Source organism: Pipistrellus kuhlii, unplaced genomic scaffold (genome assembly GCF_014108245.1).
Source record: "Pipistrellus kuhlii isolate mPipKuh1 unplaced genomic scaffold, mPipKuh1.p scaffold_m20_p_2, whole genome shotgun sequence".
Classification (NCBI taxonomy): domain Eukaryota; kingdom Metazoa; phylum Chordata; class Mammalia; order Chiroptera; family Vespertilionidae; genus Pipistrellus; species Pipistrellus kuhlii.
This window is the reverse complement of record NW_023425515.1, coordinates 128,191,537-128,210,349: the sequence shown is the minus strand read 5'-3', so window position 1 is coordinate 128,210,349 and position 18,813 is coordinate 128,191,537. Positions and strand designations below refer to the sequence as shown.

General features: G+C 51.8%; 1 protein-coding gene across 1 annotated transcript in view; it reads right to left on the bottom strand.

Moving 5' to 3' along the window:
- Positions 1–246: 246 nt before the first annotated feature.
- Positions 247–18,813, bottom strand: part of ABCA4 (ATP binding cassette subfamily A member 4) — a 203,725-nt gene continuing 185,158 nt past the window's right edge. The window contains exon 50 of the mRNA XM_036445578.1: positions 247–616. Within this exon, the coding sequence (XP_036301471.1) occupies positions 611–616 (6 nt within the window). The 3' untranslated portion in view covers positions 247–610. The remainder of the gene's footprint in view (positions 617–18,813) is intronic.

Below are 18,813 nucleotides of genomic sequence, written 5' to 3'. Positions count from 1 at the left end.
CAGGTAACAAAGGATAATGCTCACATTGCCAGTGGGTGTTTCCTTCAAACCCCACAGAGCAGACTTGGCATGAATATCAAGGTGAGTCCATTCACTTCCTCCCAGTTTGAGAATCCTGCCACAACGGGTATTCCTGTGGCAATGACCCTCACAGAAGCTCATGCAACGACAGGAAGCTGCTTGGCCCCAAATTATGCCTAAAACCATACCAGACGGGGCACACCAGGGGTCAGTGAATGTAGAGAGTGTGTGATAAACAAGTTTGCATTTATTTTCTCCTTAAAAATAGAACAGACACTCATACACGTGCAGAAAAGCAGATCCACTTGACGTGAGAGTATGTCCAGATCAAAGCTCCCAGTAGGATGCAGTGGGCTTCTGCCGCTGTGGTGCGGACCAGGCGGGTCACTTCCACCAGCAGGGTCCCAGTTTGGCTTCCTTCTGAGAAAGCCTTTTTGGGGATCTGTGTAAGCCCCCGTGTCTTTTTCTGCTGCAGAGGCGTTACTGAGTCTGGCTGGTCGGCTCGGGCGGCCACGTGGCAGAGGCTCCTGCACTTCCCGCTGCCCCAGAGCTGCTTTCCTGCTGCAGAGAAGGGCAGTGTGCGAGGAGGTCAGACCTGTGGACAGAGACCAGATAGACTTTTGTCATCTCACCTTTCTGAAGAGATGGTACAAAGCATTTAGATTTTAAAAGTTAACTAGCCATCAATTAATGGTTGGAGGAAGTTTAGCCAAGGGCACTGAGATTCTGTCTGATGTCCAAGGTTATAGGCTCTGCTGTGTACGTGTCTGTGAACAGTGCGGGCCAGGTGACCCCTCAGGTCTGCCTGGATCTAAGGTGCAGATGTCAGGATGCTCACATCCTCTCTGTGGTACATGGTCCCATCTCAGAGGAAGTTCCACCTGTGGGCGGTTTCCAAAGACTGTCATGTGTCCTAGGTTTGCTTTTTAAGTCCTAGAAAGTTATCAGGTTCTTCCTGACTTAAAATCCAAGAAGGCAGGTTGGATATGAATTGCTATAGTCATAGACCCTCAGCTCCCCTCACCAGGCCCAGAGATGGCTTAGTAGTAGCCCTGTAAGAGAGAATAGACCTGGTGGGGATTGGGAACACATTGATAGTTGTAGGCAACACTTTTGCTAACCAATAATATATTCTGAGCCATGAAATGGATTCATACTGCAAGTGGCTTTCAAAGACTGATTTTCTACAGTGTAAACAGCAGGTTAAAGGCCATACTATGAGAAAGAGTGGCTGGAAAACCTTAGCCAAGCTAACTTTCCCTGGACAGGTACCTTCACTCAGACATTCCTGGGCCCTCTGCAGAGACGGGGCCAAGTCAACCTTGCCAAGTAGTCATTCGGTCTCTACTAGGCAAGGGACAGGGACATTCATCCTAAGCATGGCCTTGGAAGGGAGATGTCCAATATTAGCAGTATTTGGTTTCCTTGTAACTAATAAGATGGTGGGAGGAATGAGAAATTTATGGGAAATAAGATTTTGCACATCTTTGCTGGTTGGAAAAGCACTTTGATTTTATTCGATTTACTCTCCAGGTAAGTCTAGAGAGAATGACTGAGATAGTTTGTCCCCTTATCATCCCAGGCTTAAACCAAGGCACCTGGGTCTGGGTGCCCCCCCCCCCCCCCTCTCTCTCTCTCTATTTCTCTCAATGGGGTGTGAGTGCTCCCTACATGGTCTTGGGGGTGTGATGCCAGGGCAGGAACCTGGATGCACATATCCCATGAGTTATCACTGGCCAAAGTACATACCTTCTATTGCTTCTTCCTCTTTTGTCTTTTCTTAAATTATTTTATAAGAACCAAGAGCCCTCTTTCTAAAACAGACCATACTTGCTTTAACAAAATTTGATTACCATCTAAATCAAGTGCCACTTAATTCTTTCTTTTCCTTTGAAATTCAAACACATGACCAGGTATAGATATCAAATATCCCAACAATCAAGACAATTTATTTATACTCCTATTTTCCCTGCTTCTAATTTCCAAAAATGTAAATCCTTTTTGCTGTAAAAAAACACATGTGGGAAAATTCTTTTAATAAAATCTCTCTACACCATCCAAAGAGTTTCCTGACTATAAAAGGAACCCATGCCACTACCACTTGAAAGTCCTTTAGCACAGAACTTGAGGGGAGGGGACACGCAGTGTGTGTGGTTGAACAGGAGGCATATCTGAGCCTTGGAGGCCTCAGGCCCAGTGGACCAGCAGTGGGCTGGGAAAGAATGGTGGTACCTTGTCTTGTCCGCTGGCTCCAGCAGCTCAGGGGTGCAAAGGGAGGTCGTGAGTTTCAGTGTGCTGCTTAGCAAAGTTCACAAATACCTGAAGGCAAGGAGAGAACAGGAATAGGTATTTGAGCAAGAAAAGAGAAGAATGGTCCCTTCCACTCACCCACCCACCTCCCCACCCCCACTGGGCTTTCTCTTTCCCACAGTTCATACAGAGCCGGCAGGAGCAGCTTGTGTGCTGTGGGAGGGGAGGCTGGCCCACCTGAGACAATTTCTGACAGGGCTTGTTTTTTAGAATTCTGAGCTGAGCCACTGGAGGGCCCCTGGGAGGACTCAGAGGATGTGGGGTAAACAAGGCAAGGCAGATCCCAAGTAGCAGCATCCTTCTAAGCCTCTGAACAAGAAACTAAAAGTGAAAAACAAAACAGGATCTGATCTCATCTCTGCTCTGTCCTTTATTCAATGCAGTGTGGCCGTGTCTCCTGCTTGTGCCTTCCTCCGCTTATGGCTGTGAAGGTGCTGCTGAGCCAGCTCATCAAAGGCTATTGCCGATGTCAGTGTTTTATTGCACAGTCTGTGAGGATGTCTATTTAAAATAAACACACAGCGACAACAAAAGTCCCCAGGAAAAAAACTCAAATATTCAAATGGATGAGTAGATAAATATGATATAATGGAATGCCACTCAGCCTTTCATAGAGGGATATTCTGACACATGCTACATCATGGATGACCTTTGAGGACATTATGTCAAATGAAATAAGCTAAACAAGAGGAACAGAATACTGCATAATTCCACTTATATGCGGTACATGGTGCAATCTGTATTAAGTAGAACAGTGGTTACTGGTTGCGGGGGTTGGAGGCTATTAGAGAGTTTTAATTTGGGAAGGTGTACAATTTCTGGAGAAAGATGGTAGTGATGATTAAACAACAATGTGAATGTACTTCATGCCACTGAATTGTACATTTAAGACAGGCGATTATGTTATATATATTTTACCACAGTAAAAGTGATCACATTAAAAAAACCTGACACATAGCATAAATATGTATCAAAAATCACCAAATTGTACAGCTTAAATGGGTGCATTTTTCTTTTTACAAAAGTTAAGTCACATTAAAGTTGATTTGAAAAGAAAAAAAGAAGCCGCCAACACAAACCAGGAAGGTTGAAATAAAGTCATAGTGTAGAAGGGAAGGATGAAGCAGTTAATGAAATTTGCTGAAGATTAAAATAGTATTAGACAATTTCTGACAGACTGAGTTTTACCCGAGTGGACAGATGCTCAGAGGTTAAACCCCAGGCCCGTGCTGCCTGCCTGTGGTGGGGATTCCAGCCTGGTTGGGCTGTCTGGTAAGGACTTTGCATAGCCCAGCTCTGCACCCGGCTCCCCTCGGGAACTTGCCTGGTCCAGCGTGGTCTGTGTGACCGAGTACTCCTCGATGAGCAGGCTGTCCTTGTGGGAGAGGAGCAGCCGGAAGATCCTGGCCAGGGAGGAGGAGGGGACCTGGAACTGGAGCATGTTGTGGTGCCTCTCCCTCTGCACGCTGCCCGGGAAGTTCCCCTGGAAGAACTGCTCCACGGGGTTCAGGTCGGGAAGCAAGTCGTCCTTTGGAGATCTGATCTTCATTGTGACGATGTAGCCATCTCCGAACCTATGGACGCCTGCTGCAGTGTGGTACAGGCCCGTTAGTAGTTGGGTCTAAGGCAGTCTCAAAATCAGGAATAGACTCCTCAAAGTATTGGGGGATTAAAGGATACCCTACAAGCCATTTGTGCATGTTTAAACCTAGGAGTTCAGCAAATCTATGTTAAGCTTCCTGTGTCCCACTCCTGGAGGCATGAATGTTCCCTGTTCCTTTTCCTGTCACATACTTGCTGAAGTCAAAGGTGTTTTAGCCCTCTACAGAGATCACAGACCTACCCAGATGAATATTCTCCAACTTAAAGGTATTACCAGCCTGGCTCTTGCATGAGGTACACAACTGATGGCCTATTCAACCACCGTTTCCCCCTCCCTGATTTAGCATATTCTTAAGGGCCCTAGGATTTTCAGAATAGTAAATGAGCAATGGCTTCAACTTAAAGTCACTGGCTGCATTAGCCCCTCACAAGAGAGTCAGCCTGTCCTTTGATGCTTTGAAGCCAGGCGTAGACTTCTCATCTCCAGCTATTGTATATTGCATTTTCTTCCAACATAGAGCTCCTTTGCCTGCATTGAAAATCTGCTGTATAGTGTAGTCACCTTCATTCATTATCATAGCTAGATCTTGTGGATAACTACTACAGCTTCAGGCCCAGCTTTGCTGTTTCCCCTTGCCCTGTTATGGTATGGAGATGGCGTCTATTCTTAAACCTCACGAACTAGTCTCTGCTGGCTCTGCTTCTCTTCTGAAGCTTCCTCACCTCTTTCAGCCTTCACAGAACTGGACTTAGGGCTTTGCTCTGGATTCAGCTTTGGCTTAAGAGAATGCTGTTGCTGCTTTGATGCTGTATCCAGTCCACTAAAGCGTTCTCCGTATCAGCAATAAGGCTGTTTTGCTTTCTTAAAATTTGTGTGCTCCCTGAGGGAGCACTTTTCATTTCCCTCAAGAACTTTTCCTTTGCATTCACAACTTGGCTGCCTGTGTGGTACAAGAGGCCTAGCTATCAGGCTATCTTAGCCTCTTTGCTCACCTTAATCATTTCTAGCTTTCTATTTATGCGAGAGGGCTGTGACTCCTTCACTTAAATGTTTAGAAGTCATTGTCAGGTCATCAATAGGCCTACTTTCAACATTGCTGTGTCTTGGGGAATAGAGAGGCTTGAGGTGAGGGAGAAAGATGGGGAATGGAGAGTTAGTGGAAGAGTAAGAACACACAGCACTTATTGATTGTGTTATCATATACCACTGGTGCCCTGAACCAGTTATGATAGTAACATCATAGATCACTGATCACAGATAAAAATAAAATAGTATAATAATCATGAACACGTTTGAAATATTATGTGAATTACCAAATTGTGACACAAGGATAAAAAAGCAAGCAAACCCTTTTGGAAAATCAGTTGCTGATAGACTTGTAAGATACAAATTAAAAAATTATATTTTTAAGTGTATTATCTGTGAAGCACAATAAGGTGAAGTACAATAAAATGAGGTGCGCCTGTATATAATGTCAGTCCAGTTAAAATTCTAGGATTCTGGAAACTGAACAAAATGATTATAAAGTTGATGTGGAAAATAAATATGTGAAGGAACTGTCAAAGTAATAAAAAATCAAAAATCTCAAGAGGGGATTCGCCTACCAGATATTACAAGGTAGCTGAGTAAACACTGCCATGGAAACAGCATGTGCTGCTGTGGGACATGGAGCCCAAACAGCATCTGGAAGCAGATCTGAGACCCGTGTCCCCAGGAAGTGGGGGTGAGGAAAGGGGCCATTCACTTTGACAAGGAAAGGCCACAAGGTGACCAGAGTTATGTTGTGACAAAGTAACCTTAGGTCCTATGTCAGTGAATGAAACATAAACTGAAAACCACTTGGAGCCTGGCCAGCGTGGCTCAGTGGTTAAGTGATGACCTACAAGGCACAAGTTCAGATTTTGGGCTTTATTTCCAGTAAGGATGTGCAGTATGCAGCTCATCAATAATGATTATCTCTCATCATTGATGTTTCAATCTCTGACTCCCTCTCTCTTCCTCTCTGAAATCAATAAAAATGTATTAAAAAAAAAAAGATGACTTGGAAAACAAAATATAAAGAAAGCAAATGAAAATGTTAAAATTAGCCAAGAATATGGAGGATGTTTGTTTAACCTTACAGTAAGGTAGCTCTTTAAAGCAAAACAGCGTAAAAAGAGAATACAAATCATTTTCAGGAAAAATCACTCCAGTAAGATTACAACTTACCTCCGTGCAAATGAACCCAGGTTGTGATCTGTTTACTGTGGAGAGAAATGAAAATACATAAAATACAAAAATGTTGCTGACACTGCGCTTATCTTACACTAAATTCAAGTCAATTTTTAGTCCATTTTGAGTACTGGCACCTGAGAGACTCCTGGGCCCAAGGAGAGGGGACAGCACGTGTGCGCTTCCTCCCAACGCTGGTGACCTGAGGACCTGTGTGCTCTCACTTTCCTTTTGTAAAACCGGGAATGGGATTGCTGCTCCAGGTGGTAAATACTTCAGTTTTTAAGAGGATGGCAAACTGCTTTCCAAAGTGGTGTAACTTTCCTTTCCCACTACCAATGTGGAGATCAGTGTCACCAATACTTGGTATTGCTGGCCTTTTGATTTTAGCCTCAGGTCTCTGACTCAGGTCTCTACGACATGGTTGAAATGCCTGGCCGGGCTCTGCTGTTCCCTTCCCTGAGAAGTTCCCACAATTCAGGGGGTCAGCAGTGCTAGTGAAGGAGCCTCCTTGTAACCTCGGCGCTCACTGACAAAGCCAGCGCTCTCCGGTGTGGTCTCTCACTCCTCAGTGGCCTGGTCTGAGGTCTGGTTTGACCGATCAGGAGACTGGGCAGCTGCCTGGCACCACTGCTGTTGTGAGGGCCTCCTCGGGTCCAGGGTGGAGGCTGGAAGGACTGGGGCAGTGCGCTTGTCTTGGCCCCTCTGGCTTCACTCTCCCCAACTCCTGGTTCAGCCTCCAAAACTGAGGTTGTATGTCCTGCTGCTGAGCCCTCCCCATCTCCCACGGCCAGGCCTAGGTAGCTGCCTGCACTGCTGCCTCCTTGGGCCATGGGGACAGAGGCCCTGACATCAGCTTCTCTTTCAAAGGCTTCTTACTTGGCAGAGGGCCAGCTGGAGGCTTCTTGGGGAGAAGAGACTTGGCTGGCGGTTCCAGTCTGGTCCAATGGGTGGAGGGGGCCGCCCTCCCCTCGGCCAGGACAGCACCCCTCGGAAGTGAAGACTCACCCATCTCAAGCAGCAGAAAAACTGGCTGGGGCTGGTGAAGGGGGAACAAGAGGGACCTGAGTGAGGACACCTTCCTTGGGAGGAGGGTGGGGGGTTTGGGGGTTGGAAGTTGGGGGGGTGTTTGGGGGATCCCTGTCCGAGGGGGCCAGATTACCTCATGGGCCTCGCTGCCCGTTTCTGAGCCCCGTTGCTGGTGTTGCTTGGGGATCTCACCACACTGGGAAGCCTCACTTGTGTCTCTGGCAGAGCGACCTCGGGGTGCAGGGGGTGACTGGGCCTTCCTGCCCCACCTGCCTGCCCACCATCTCCAAGAAACTCTCCGGAACTGGGACTCTCAGCTTCGGCCCCCTGGTCCTCGTGCCCTTAAGTCCTCCGGAAACCTCTCCCTCTGGCTAAATCCTCGCCTCACCCCTGCCCTCCGATGCGGGAAGGTCCCACTGGTAGGTGAGTCTCCTTAGGGCCCGTCTTCCCCTTTGCTGTCCTGCGTGGGTCTGGCTTTGGGACTTTGAGGGTTTCACCCCTGTTCGAGGGGCTTGGGAGGCAGCGCTTGGTCTTTTGCAGGTGGCGGGGAGGAGGGGACTTGGCCTCCAACTCCTCGCTGGGCTTGCGGTTGGCGCTGCACCTGTTAGCTGTGGAGTTTCCTCCTCAGGGGTCTCTTTCTTGGGTGGGGAAGCTAGTGTCTTGGCTGCCTCATCATTGCCTGGGCGCCGGGGAAGAGGGCGGGCCCTGGGGCAGCGGGCTCCTCCAGAGGGACATGAAGGACGGTTCCCAGGGGCTCCATTCTCAGGAAAGCCGGGATCACTGGCCAGATTAGGGTGGAGGAGGCACCTCATCTCCTGGTCCTGTGAGTGGTGAGGTAAAAGCGGGCAGGGTGGGCGGGTGCGGTGGCAAAGACGTACGTCTCCTACCCAGGCCAACTTTGAGTCCACTGGTGAGGCGCCTGCAAATGGCTCCGAGCTTGAGCCTCCACTGTCTGAGCGCTCCCGGGGAGCTAGGCCAGAGGGATGCACACCAGGAGGGCAGAAGTCCAGAGGGGGTTCGCCTGAGGAGAAACCATCATCCAACGGGGACCAAAGCTCTTTGGGGGCGTGAGTGGGGGCCGACCCGAGCACCTGGGCACAGGGGGCTTGGGAGGTGGCTCCTGTGGAGCTGGCACAGCTCCAATGGCACAGGCTGTGGTGGCGATGGGGGTACCGGCCGGGTGGATGCTGCTGCACTGCTGTTGTTGCTGCTTCAAGAGCTGCTCCTGCTGCTGCCAAAGGAAATGCGGAGGTAAAGGCTTCTGATATTTGGGGTCGCCCAAGCCCTGTCTGGGGGCTGCTGGGTTCCTCCTTTGGGGTTTGGGGTGTGGCAGGAGAAGGAAGCTCTTCTGGTGGTTCAGGGCCCTCTTCTGAGGGCAGTTGGGGTTCCCCTGGGCTGGCTTTGAAGCTGCCTCTGCTGGTGCTGCTGGTACTGCGGCCACCACTCACCAGGACAGGAAGATATGGAGCCATCCCCGGAGGGGGGCTGAAGGGGCAGGAGGAGCCTGTGCTGGCTCTTCCTGTTCTTTTCCTGGGGTTGGGGTACTGGTGAAGGCACTGGTGAAGGAATGGGGGTACTTTGGGGACAGCAGTAGGTGGCGCTGGGGCAGGAGGGGCAGCGGGGGCGGGGTGGGCCACAAAGGACAGCAGGCTCTGCTGTGAGCCACTTGCCAGGTGCCCCAAACTTCTCATCACGCAGCTTGAGCTCCTCCGCCTGCACAGGCTGCCAGTGCTCCGCCTGCATGCTCCGCGCGCCACCACCCTCATCCTTGTCTCCAGGCGCTGGGCCTTGCAGGGTGGCCCACCATCCAGGCAGTAGCGGTGAGGGGTGGGGTGGGTGGGCTTTGGGGGAGGAGGCCCCGACTGTCTCTGAAGCCCAGAGGTCTCTGCCCTGGCCGTCATGGGAGGGGTGGTCACTGCCAGCCTCGTGCCCTGTTCGTCTTCTGCTTCAGGGGCCGTTCCTCACCAGCAGCTGCCTCAGCTCCCTCCTCGTCACTGAACTGGAGCTGTTCAGTGTAGTCAGCCTCCTGGTTGACAGCTGCCCAACCCTCACCATCCTCCTGGTCCAGCGGTCAGACCCTTTGAGGTGATCCTCTTTAAGAATGGACAGCCAACACATAGGCTCTGTAAGGCACATGGGGCCCTGGGGCCCTCAGAGGTAAGGGCCCCTCAGGGTGAGGGTATGGGTAAAGCCCCTGGAGTCCATAGGGCGGAGGGGGTGGCAGATATGAGGGATACAAGAAGGGGGCCTCATTCCTGGGTAGGGAGGGAAGGCGGGGGGAGGGGAGTGAGGTGGGCTGGAAGGTTGCAGTCTCCTCGGGATCATGACCCTGGTGAAGTATGAGGTCTAGGCCCTCCAGCTCACCAGGACCACACCCCCGCCCTTCCCTCTAAGTTGTAGAATTTGGGGGGCTAGGCTTGGTCTGGGCGAGGTGACTGCTCTCCAGACTCCCTCTCCTTGGCAGCCTGGTTCTGGTCGCCAGCCGCTTGCAGCATCGGGAATTCTTGAGAGAATCGTGACAGGAACTTGATGTCCTGCATCTCTCCCTGTGCCCAGGACTGTACCCTGCAGGCTGCTGGGGTCCTTCCGGCTGGTCGCAGGCAGGCATCCAGCTGCCATCCCCGTGGCTGAGCGGCTGAGCGGCTGAGGCATCGGAGCCCTTGGGGTCCGATGATCCAGTTTGCTGGCCAGGCTTGTCTGTGTCTGCACTGGTGAACCTGAGGGTCACTGCCTTCATTCTTGGCTTTCAGGCTTGGAAGGCTGGCTTGGGGTGGCACATGCAAAGAGCCAGGCCATCACGAGAGGAAACAGCGCGTTTCTGGATCTCGAAGGACTTGACCTTGTACACATCCAATAGGTGGAGCGAGGAATACTTCTTTCCATCTTTCCCCTTGGCTGTGGATGCCCAGCGATCTGACATTGCATTTCGCTGGAATCTTATTGGGCACGATGGGTCCTTCGGGCACCTCCCCCAAACCGTGCCAGGGGGGAGGGTCTGGCCTGGTGCTGGGATCCAGGATGGGTCTGGGAGCTCCCTTGGTGGGATGGCGGCGGAGTGGGGGCCAATGGTGTCTCCCATCTCCAGTCTCACTGCAGGGCTCGGACTAAGGGCCCATCCAGGCGACTGCACAAAGTGATTTTAAAGTTGATGTGGAAAAATAAACGTGAATTAATTGTCAAAATAATTATAATAAACCCCACCCCCCCAAAAAAAAATCTCAATAGGGGAAAGGGCTACCAGATATTACAAGGTAGCTGAGTAAATGCTGCCATGGAAACAGCATGTGCTGCTGTGGGACATGGAGCCAAACAGCATCTGAAGGCAGATCTGAGACCCGTGTCCCCAGGAAGTGGGGGTGAGGAAAGGGGCCATTCACTTTGACAAGGAAAGGCCACAAGGTGACCAGAGTTATGCTGTGACAAAGTAACCTTAGGTCCTATGTCACTGAATGAAACATAAACTCAAGATGGCTCGGAAATGAAAATATAAAGAAAACAAATAAAAATGATAAAATTAGCCAAGAATATGGAGGATGTTTGTTTAACCTTACTGCAAGGAAGGCTCTTTTAAGCAAAACAGGGTAAAAAGAGAAAACAGCTAACTTTCAGTTAAAATCACTCCAGTAAGATTACAACTTACCTCCGTGCAGATGAACCCAAGTTGTGATCTGTTTTCTGTGGAGATAAATGAAAATACATAAAATACAAAAATGTTGCACACACTGCAACATTTTACACTAAATTCAAGTCAATTTTTAGTCGCTTTTGAGTACTGGCACCTCAGAGACTCCTGGGCCCAAGGAGAGGGGACAGCACGTGTGCGCTTCCTCCCAACGCTGGTGACCTGAGGACCTGTGTGCTCTCACTTTCCTTTTGTAAAACCGGGAGTGGGATTGCTGCTCCAGGTGGCAATACTCATTTCAGTTTTTAAGAGGATGGCAAACTGCTTTCCAAGTGGTGTAACTTTCCTTTCCCACTAGCAATGTGGAGACCAGTGTCACCATTACTTGGTACTGCTGGCCTTTTGATTTAGCCTCAGAGTCTGTAGTGGTTCCTTCTGCTATTCATCTGTGCCCCCTAGTTCCAAAGGAGGCCAACCATCCTTTTTTTTTTCAGTCCTCATCTAAGGATACATTCTTACTGATTTTAGAGAGAGAGAGGGAGGGGGAGAGAGAAAGAGAGAGAGAGAGAGAGAAAGAGAGAGAGAGAGAGAGAGAGAGAGAGAGAGAGAGAGAGAGAGAAGGAAATGTGAGAAAAATTGACTCTTTGCCTCCCTTTCATGCCCAACTGGAGATGAAACCTACAACCTTTGATGCTTGGGCTGATGCTCCACCCAATTGAGACACCCGGCGACAATGTCGCGCATGTTCACAAGTCCACCTGGGTAAAGTTGTTTTGCTCCTTAAAAAACGTGGTCATTATTCTCATCATTGAGTTTTGAAAGTCTCTTATGTGTTCTGGATACAAGTATATGATTTGTAAGTATTTTGTTTGTGTCTGTGGTTCCTATTGTCATTTTCTGAATGGTGACTTTTGAGATAAGTGTTTCAGTGTCTGATGAGCAGCAGCTCAGGACATGGACCTTCCAGAGTCAGCCCTGCTGGCACAAAACCAAGCAGAGTGAGTATAGAAGTGATATAACACACATATGCACACCACACACACTCACACTCCCACACACCACATCACACACATACTGCACACACTCACACTCACATGCACCTCAGCATACACACCCCACATACTCACACACACATAGGACCATGCCCACACAGAAGCAAAGAACTGTGACTAAGGGGTGCTAGCCACAAGGTGACCTTGGGCCTCTTCCCAGCCCTGAATAAACAGAAATGATGAAACAAGGGCACATCCATACCTCTGGCGATATTTGTTTACGAAAAGACGGGACTTTGTCTCTTGATGAGCTATGTTTTCGGCTTGGATACAAATAATTGTAAGTGCTCATCCCCTTTGACACTAAAAAGGAGAAGAGAGGAAACATCAACCACTGTAGGCACCTACCCAGCTCCCCTGAGCTGCACCCTGGGGCGTCAGGTCCTCATCCTGTTTGCTCGGGAGCCGCTGGACAGACGGCTACTGTACAGCCCGCCTGGGCTTGGGGCAGCAGCCAGCAGCTCCTCACACTCCTGAGCCTGCTGTCCCGCACCCCTGGTCCCTGGAGGGGCCACCCTGCCTGCCTCACAGCCCAGAGAGTAAATATGGACCTATGAGCGGTGCCTGCCCAGCGCACTCGTAATTAAGCTGAGAGCTGGCTCCAGCCTGGGACAGGAGCAGGCCACCTCGGCTGCTCACCCAGGTGCGGGCCGCATGGAGCAGAGCCTCTGCCCTGGCCTGAGCCGTCTGCACAAGAGCTGTGGCTCCTGTTGTGTTTGGACCTGACTCATCTGCCCTGATTCACTGCACCTGGCTCCTCCTGCATTCTTCCACCTCCCGCCCAGCCTGGGATCACCTGGAGGATATAAACTTGCATTGGGTATATTCCAGTGGGTTTGCATAAATACCATCAAAATCAGGGTGAGCTCATGTCCTCCGTGTCTCCCAGAGCTCACACTCATTCTGAGTACATTTATGTAACACATTGAATTCTGACATAAGGATAAAGTAGGGGAGGCACAGCACACAACTTTAAACCTCAAGGCGAGGAACTTTGAGGCCTGAGTGCAAAGTCCGTGCTTTAAAAGGACGTCTACCCGTTTCTCTCCAACATCAGCTCGGGGCAATTTCTAGAATCCTGCTCTTCCTTAATTCCACCCAGGTGCTCTCTGTTCCATGTCCCATGACTGTGGCTTTTCTTCTTCGTCTTCAGTGGGCACTCTCCATGTCCTGCGTCTTCCCAGCAGATCTCACCCTCACAGTGTCTCTCCCATGAGTTCTGAGAACTCATCAGGAGCCCCTGTCCCAAGCTTCAGATGGCAGAGTCCAGCAGCAAGCGGCTTCCCATGTGCCCCTGCAGCGCCCCCTGCAGCGTGTTGGTGCCTTGTGGGCTCCATCCTCTGGAGTGCGGAGTGCTTCTAGTGACTCGCAGAAAAGGCAATGGGACCCCCTCCACGCCTGGTTAGAGGGACTGGCTTCTGCCCTGCTGCCCCTGCTCGTCCTCTCATTCGCTCAGCAGCCGAGCTATGATTTGCTGTGCCATGTTGGAAGATGCATGTGACAAAGAAGTGAAGGTTCCACCTGCCCAGTTCTCCTGTGGACTGACCCTCCAACAGCCTGGTGATGAGCCTGGAGTGGGCCTCCCCGCTGAGATGAGACCACAAGCCCAGCCAGGACCTTGACTGAAGCCTCAGGGAAGATCCCGGGCCAGAGGACCGGCTGAGCTGTGCCGGACTCCTGACCCACAGGCCCGGTAAGGTACTACACGTGTGCTTTTAAGTGCTGCATTTTAGGCTAATTTTCCTGCAATGAATATCCCAACTTTACCTGGAAATTTACTTTTTGGTGTCCAAATGCCCCAAAGTAGACATATTCAATCCTGAACTCACTATGCTTCTCCCCTCTCAGGGGTGTCTTCCTGTCTGCCCCTGGGCTGGGAGATACTCACCTAGACAGGAAGGTGGTTTCCTGCTTTCCACTTCCCCAGTTGCCTGAGTTACAAACCTGTAATTCCCAGTCCTCAAATCTCCACTGAGTGAGTCATGATTCCCTGTGGATTTTGAGTTCTCTAGCCCTCCCATTTGTGCCTGTAAACGCATCATGCATGTTCCGAATGTCTTACTGGCTTCCAGCCTGGCTTGCCTGTTCAGCTGGCAGCCTCCATGCTACTGTGCACCCTGCTGGAGAGATGCTCTTTCCCCAATGTGTCCCTGACCCCATCACCCACTGCTCCTTTGACCCCCACCAGAATATTTGGGAAGAGCCTGGGCCTGCCAGGGCTTTGGGCACAGCTCCTATGGACTCCATGGCACAGCTGGGCCTATGCCCTCATTAGGCCAGCTTCTTTCAGAGACTTCAGGGAGGAACCATCCTGACTTCCCAAGAAAGGCTTCACAGGACAGGAAAGCCCCGCCCTCCCCTATTCAAGGACATTGATGCAGCTGCCTGGTGCCCTGTGCTGCCACCTTGTGGACAGGAGGAAACCACCAGTCCTGCAGCTTGTCTGGCTAGTGGACACCCTGTCGCTGAGTGGATGTTTGCCTTGTTAGGAATTTCTCAGTCCCCCCTTTTGTATTTCCATGACTCGAAGTTCTGGTCCTAACTTAAACCCTATGTATCTCTCTGAACAGTTAATCTACTACTTTTTAATCTTTCGTGTTTTCTGCAGTTCTTGAAACAGGATTGGCCCGGCTGTCTCTCAGAATGAAGGTTTGCCCCTTGGGTGGGGAGCTTGTTTCTGTTCAGGTCACATGTGAACACGAGGGGAAAAGACTAGCCAAGCTGGACCGGGGCTCGGGGGGACACGTACTTAGATAAAGATGGAAGATGAACAGTTGCCCGATCATCAGGAGGCTGATGAGGTCCGACAGCAGCACCACCACCCATATTATCATAAGCACATGGGTTTTTGCCTCTAGGTGGAAATACGGCAGGAACAGAAGCCATGTGCTCTGACTGGTGACTTCTGTGGAGAGAAGACACAGGCATTCAGCATCCAATGACATGGCAGCCCCTCTGCTTAGGTCAGCACCACGGACAGAGCTTGGCAGGGGGAGGGAACACCACCTTCCTGCCCAGCTGAGTATCTCCCAGCCCAGGAGAACTCTTCCTCCTTAGCCAAGTGAGCACCTGCCTACCCAGGTGAGCCCTTGCTCCTTACTCAGGTGTGTGTCCTGCCTTTACCTAAGTGCCTTGTAGCCCTCGCTGTCTGCAGTGGCTGTTATGATTCCTCCTTATGGATCTAGAAGGTGAGGCTGAGGGAGGGTAACTATGTCTAGGTCACAGAGCCTGACTCCCACACCTACCCTGTCCTGCAGGCCTGCAGGCTGGTCAGTCCCTGGCCATTCTGCACCAGCCACTCTCACACAGCCCTGGAAGGCTGCAGCCACCACGGGGTGCATAGTCCCCAGAGATTCTCACAACCAAGCAGCTTCCAAACATGAAGTGTGAGAAGTCTTGAAGGCTAGTGTGGGCAGAGTAGTGACAATGGGACTCATTCCAGACTGGAGGGTGGGCCAGACTGGAGGTTTCTCCTGAGGAGAAGCTACCAGGAAGCAGCAGCAAGTACCTTTGTACTGGGGATCCGTGCGGAGCACACGTGGGTCAATCTGATACTGGGCAACAATATACAGTAAGATGGAAAAAACACACAGCAGCCAGGCCAATGCGGAAGCTAAGCAGGTGAAGAACCACCTGTGGGAAAAGCAGACACGGCTCAGAGCTGGGTCAGCTGGCCTGAATCACACTGACCAGCACCAGCCCATCTCCACATGTGGGGATCAGGTGCCCAGGAAGTCTAGGACACGTGCATGACCTTGGCAAGGGCAACCCTGACCTTGACTGCTGCCCTGATTGCCTGGTAGAGTTCAACCCTTCGCTCGCATGCTGTCTTGAGCATTTACAGTGCTAGGTGATGTCACTGATTCACTGCCACTGATCACACCGTTTTATGTTGCCTCACAACGTACAGATGGTGATCTCATGTAATCTCCACCAGAGGTTGCAAAAAGGGGGACCACCCTCAGCTCACAAAGGTAAACTGACTCTCAGAGCTGGGGTGCTACCTTGCCCAGCTGCCTGGCCCATCTAGAACTTTGGTGCAAGTTTCATGGTGACCCCAGCCCATGGGCCAGCCAGCTTTACCCTGCTCCCCCTGGTTCAGGCCAGGACCCCTTGCATCCATCCTCTGTGATTAGGGCCTGACAGCCCAATGGACAGAAAGCAAAGGGACCCAGACCAGCAGGTCAAAATCTCTCCAGCCTAGTCCGAGTCCTGAGGAAAGGGCTGTTCCTCTCCAACCCTATAAGGGTCTCCAGCGATATATGCTGAGGACAGACTTCACACAGCTTGTCCAGGTTCGGCTTCATCCAAATATGTTTCAGAACCAGACACAGAAGGTACCCTGAGCTCCATTGTACAGAATTATGGCTCACAGCCCCCTCTGCCCATTACCCCCCACTCTAAACCCAGCCCTCCAGCCCGCAAACAGTACTTTAGGGCCCCCTTTTTCCTCCCCCACCTCTCAGCTCCCTCACCGGTAATTCCTGCTCCCAATACAGTTGTTGAGCCATTTGCAGTGATGGTCAAAGCCAGCGATGCATTTGTTGCAGGCCCGGCAATGTTTGGCTTTCTCAGTCCTGAAAGGAAATGTTTGGGAGAGGCAGCTTGTCAGCACCGTGTGCAGGTGAGAGAGGGGTCAGAGTCCCCTCAGCCAATAGGAGGGAAACAGGAAGCAGCAGCTCCAGTCAGAGCCAACTGTGTCCAAGTGGTGGGGCGGTGCCAGGGTTTGAGGTCTGGGGCCAGGCTAGGATCTGCCCTACTTCCTGGGCCCCACTCCCAGGCTGGCCACTTAAGGTCCCAGAGCCATGGGCCACCCACAAACCTGACGAGTCCTGTGAACCCCTGGGGCAGGGGAATCATTTGAGAAACCCCAAGACAGACAGTGCTCTCTGCCTCCTAGATCAGCAAGGGGCCGGGGAGGTGGTGTGTGTCTGATGTCACAGCACCAGCTGCTGCATGTAAATAGCCCTGCTTCTATGGGGAAGCAGCATGGCACTGCCCTATGAGGGGCCATAGCGTTGAACTGGGCCGGCCACCCAGAGGGTGCAGGTCCATGGTGCCGCCTGGCTTTGTGCCCCAGCACTCACACGGTCACCCCACAGAGGCAGCAATACAGATCTTGTATAACATGCAGTTGCTTGGATCTGTCGAAGGCAGGCAGTGGTTTACCATAAATCTTCTTCCTCACATTATCCTCTGCCGGGTCGATGGAGACACACACTAGGTACACTATAATATTTACCAGTAACATTCCGCCGCTCACCTGTGGGAACTGTGTCAAGGAATAACAGCCCTGGCCCTGCACAGCACGGCACAGCACAAGATGTCCAGGCCCTGGTGCCTGGCCAGGAGCTGTGGGCACAGCTAGTGGCAGGGACCGAGGACAGCCTGTCTTGCTCCTCATTTCTCCCTCCAGGAAGGACAAAGCAGACCTGCTGGAAGGAGGCTTTCACATTGGACCACGGTCCTGCAAGGGGCTAACAGTTGCATTTCTAAGGGTGTGGGTCCCACGAGCTTCACCAGGGCAAAGGCCTGTGTGTCTAGGTGGGCACGAAGGTGCACTCTGAAGGCTGTGGGCGAGGGGCAGCCAGCCTTATTGGGGAACGGACAGGAGGTTGACCAGGTGGCTGTGTGGCATCTTCTCTGGGAGCAGGAGAGGCTGGGACTGAGCTGTGTGGCTCACGGCCTTCGCTCCTATGCCTAAGCTCTGCTCACACACCAGACCACTGCCAGGGAGTGTGAGGGCAGCACTCCTCACACTCGGACTTTCAGCCTGGAAGTGTACATGCTGGGGGCACCGGTCCTGGGCCTACCCAGTCAGCTCTGCAGAGCTGCCAGTGGCCAACTTCCCAAGCCTTTCCCAAATTGCTATGGACAGGCAGGCTCCCCGAACCTGTCCCTTGGGAACAAAGTGGTGAGTCCTCCAGATATAGGGACTTTGATTTGTAACCCCTGCCCACTCTAGACAACAGGCAGGTGATGCCAGTAAAAGGATACTCCGTACATAATGTATTTCCACATGCCAGGCAGCATGGGAATAAATATGCCAAAAATGGCTATGGCCAAGGTCACAAACATGGCCCAGGATCCTGCCTGGTATCGGTGGAGTGGCTTCGACCAGCCGTTCACTCTGGACAGGCGAGGCGGCGATGTCTGCTGTGTCCTGATTTTGGATTCTGGGAGGACCCTTCTCTGGCTCCTGCCACAGAAGTCGATCTGCCAAGAGGAAAAGGGGAGCCTGGCAGGCCCTGGGCCTCCTTCCCACTCAGGCGTGGCCAGGGCCACCCGAGGTGTGGGAAGCCTCTCCTGGTACCAGTGGAGCTAGCAGAGGTGGTAGGGCTGGGGCTGGGCTGGAGCAGGCGGGGGACCCCGGACAGGGGAATCCAAGGCACTCATGCGGGGCCATTTAGGCAGCCATGACACAGCTGTGGCAAACAGCTCTTACAGGGAAGGTGGCCCACGGGGCTCAGGAACCAAGGGGCACCCCCCCAGCCACCAGCACCCAGGTGTGGGCCCTGCCAGGCCCTCGTGGCCAGGAAACAGACTACAGCGATGCAGATAGCTGGGGTCAGGGCCAGGAGTATTGCCCAGGCCATCATAGAGGAGGGGCTTTATAAACCAGTCAGGGACTTGGTCATAGATGTGCATGGACTCATCAGGAGACCCATCAGTGTGAAATGAAAACCCGGGTCAACACCAGGCCCTCCTCCCCGGGGGGCAATGAGGTAATGCAGAGAAATGGAACTGCTGGTGTGATGAGGTGATCCTTTAGTCTATAGAAATCCTCCCTCAGATTTCCTCCTGCAAGTTCCCCTCTAAAACAGAACCGGAGGCCACAATTCCCGAGAGTCCTGCGTTATTTCTTGTGTAGGGACAGGGAAGGTCTGTGACCTCTGGGCATCCAGTATCGCCCAGGTAGAGAGGGTGGGAGGGAACTGGGGCCCCTTGTGCCCAGTCTCGTGGGC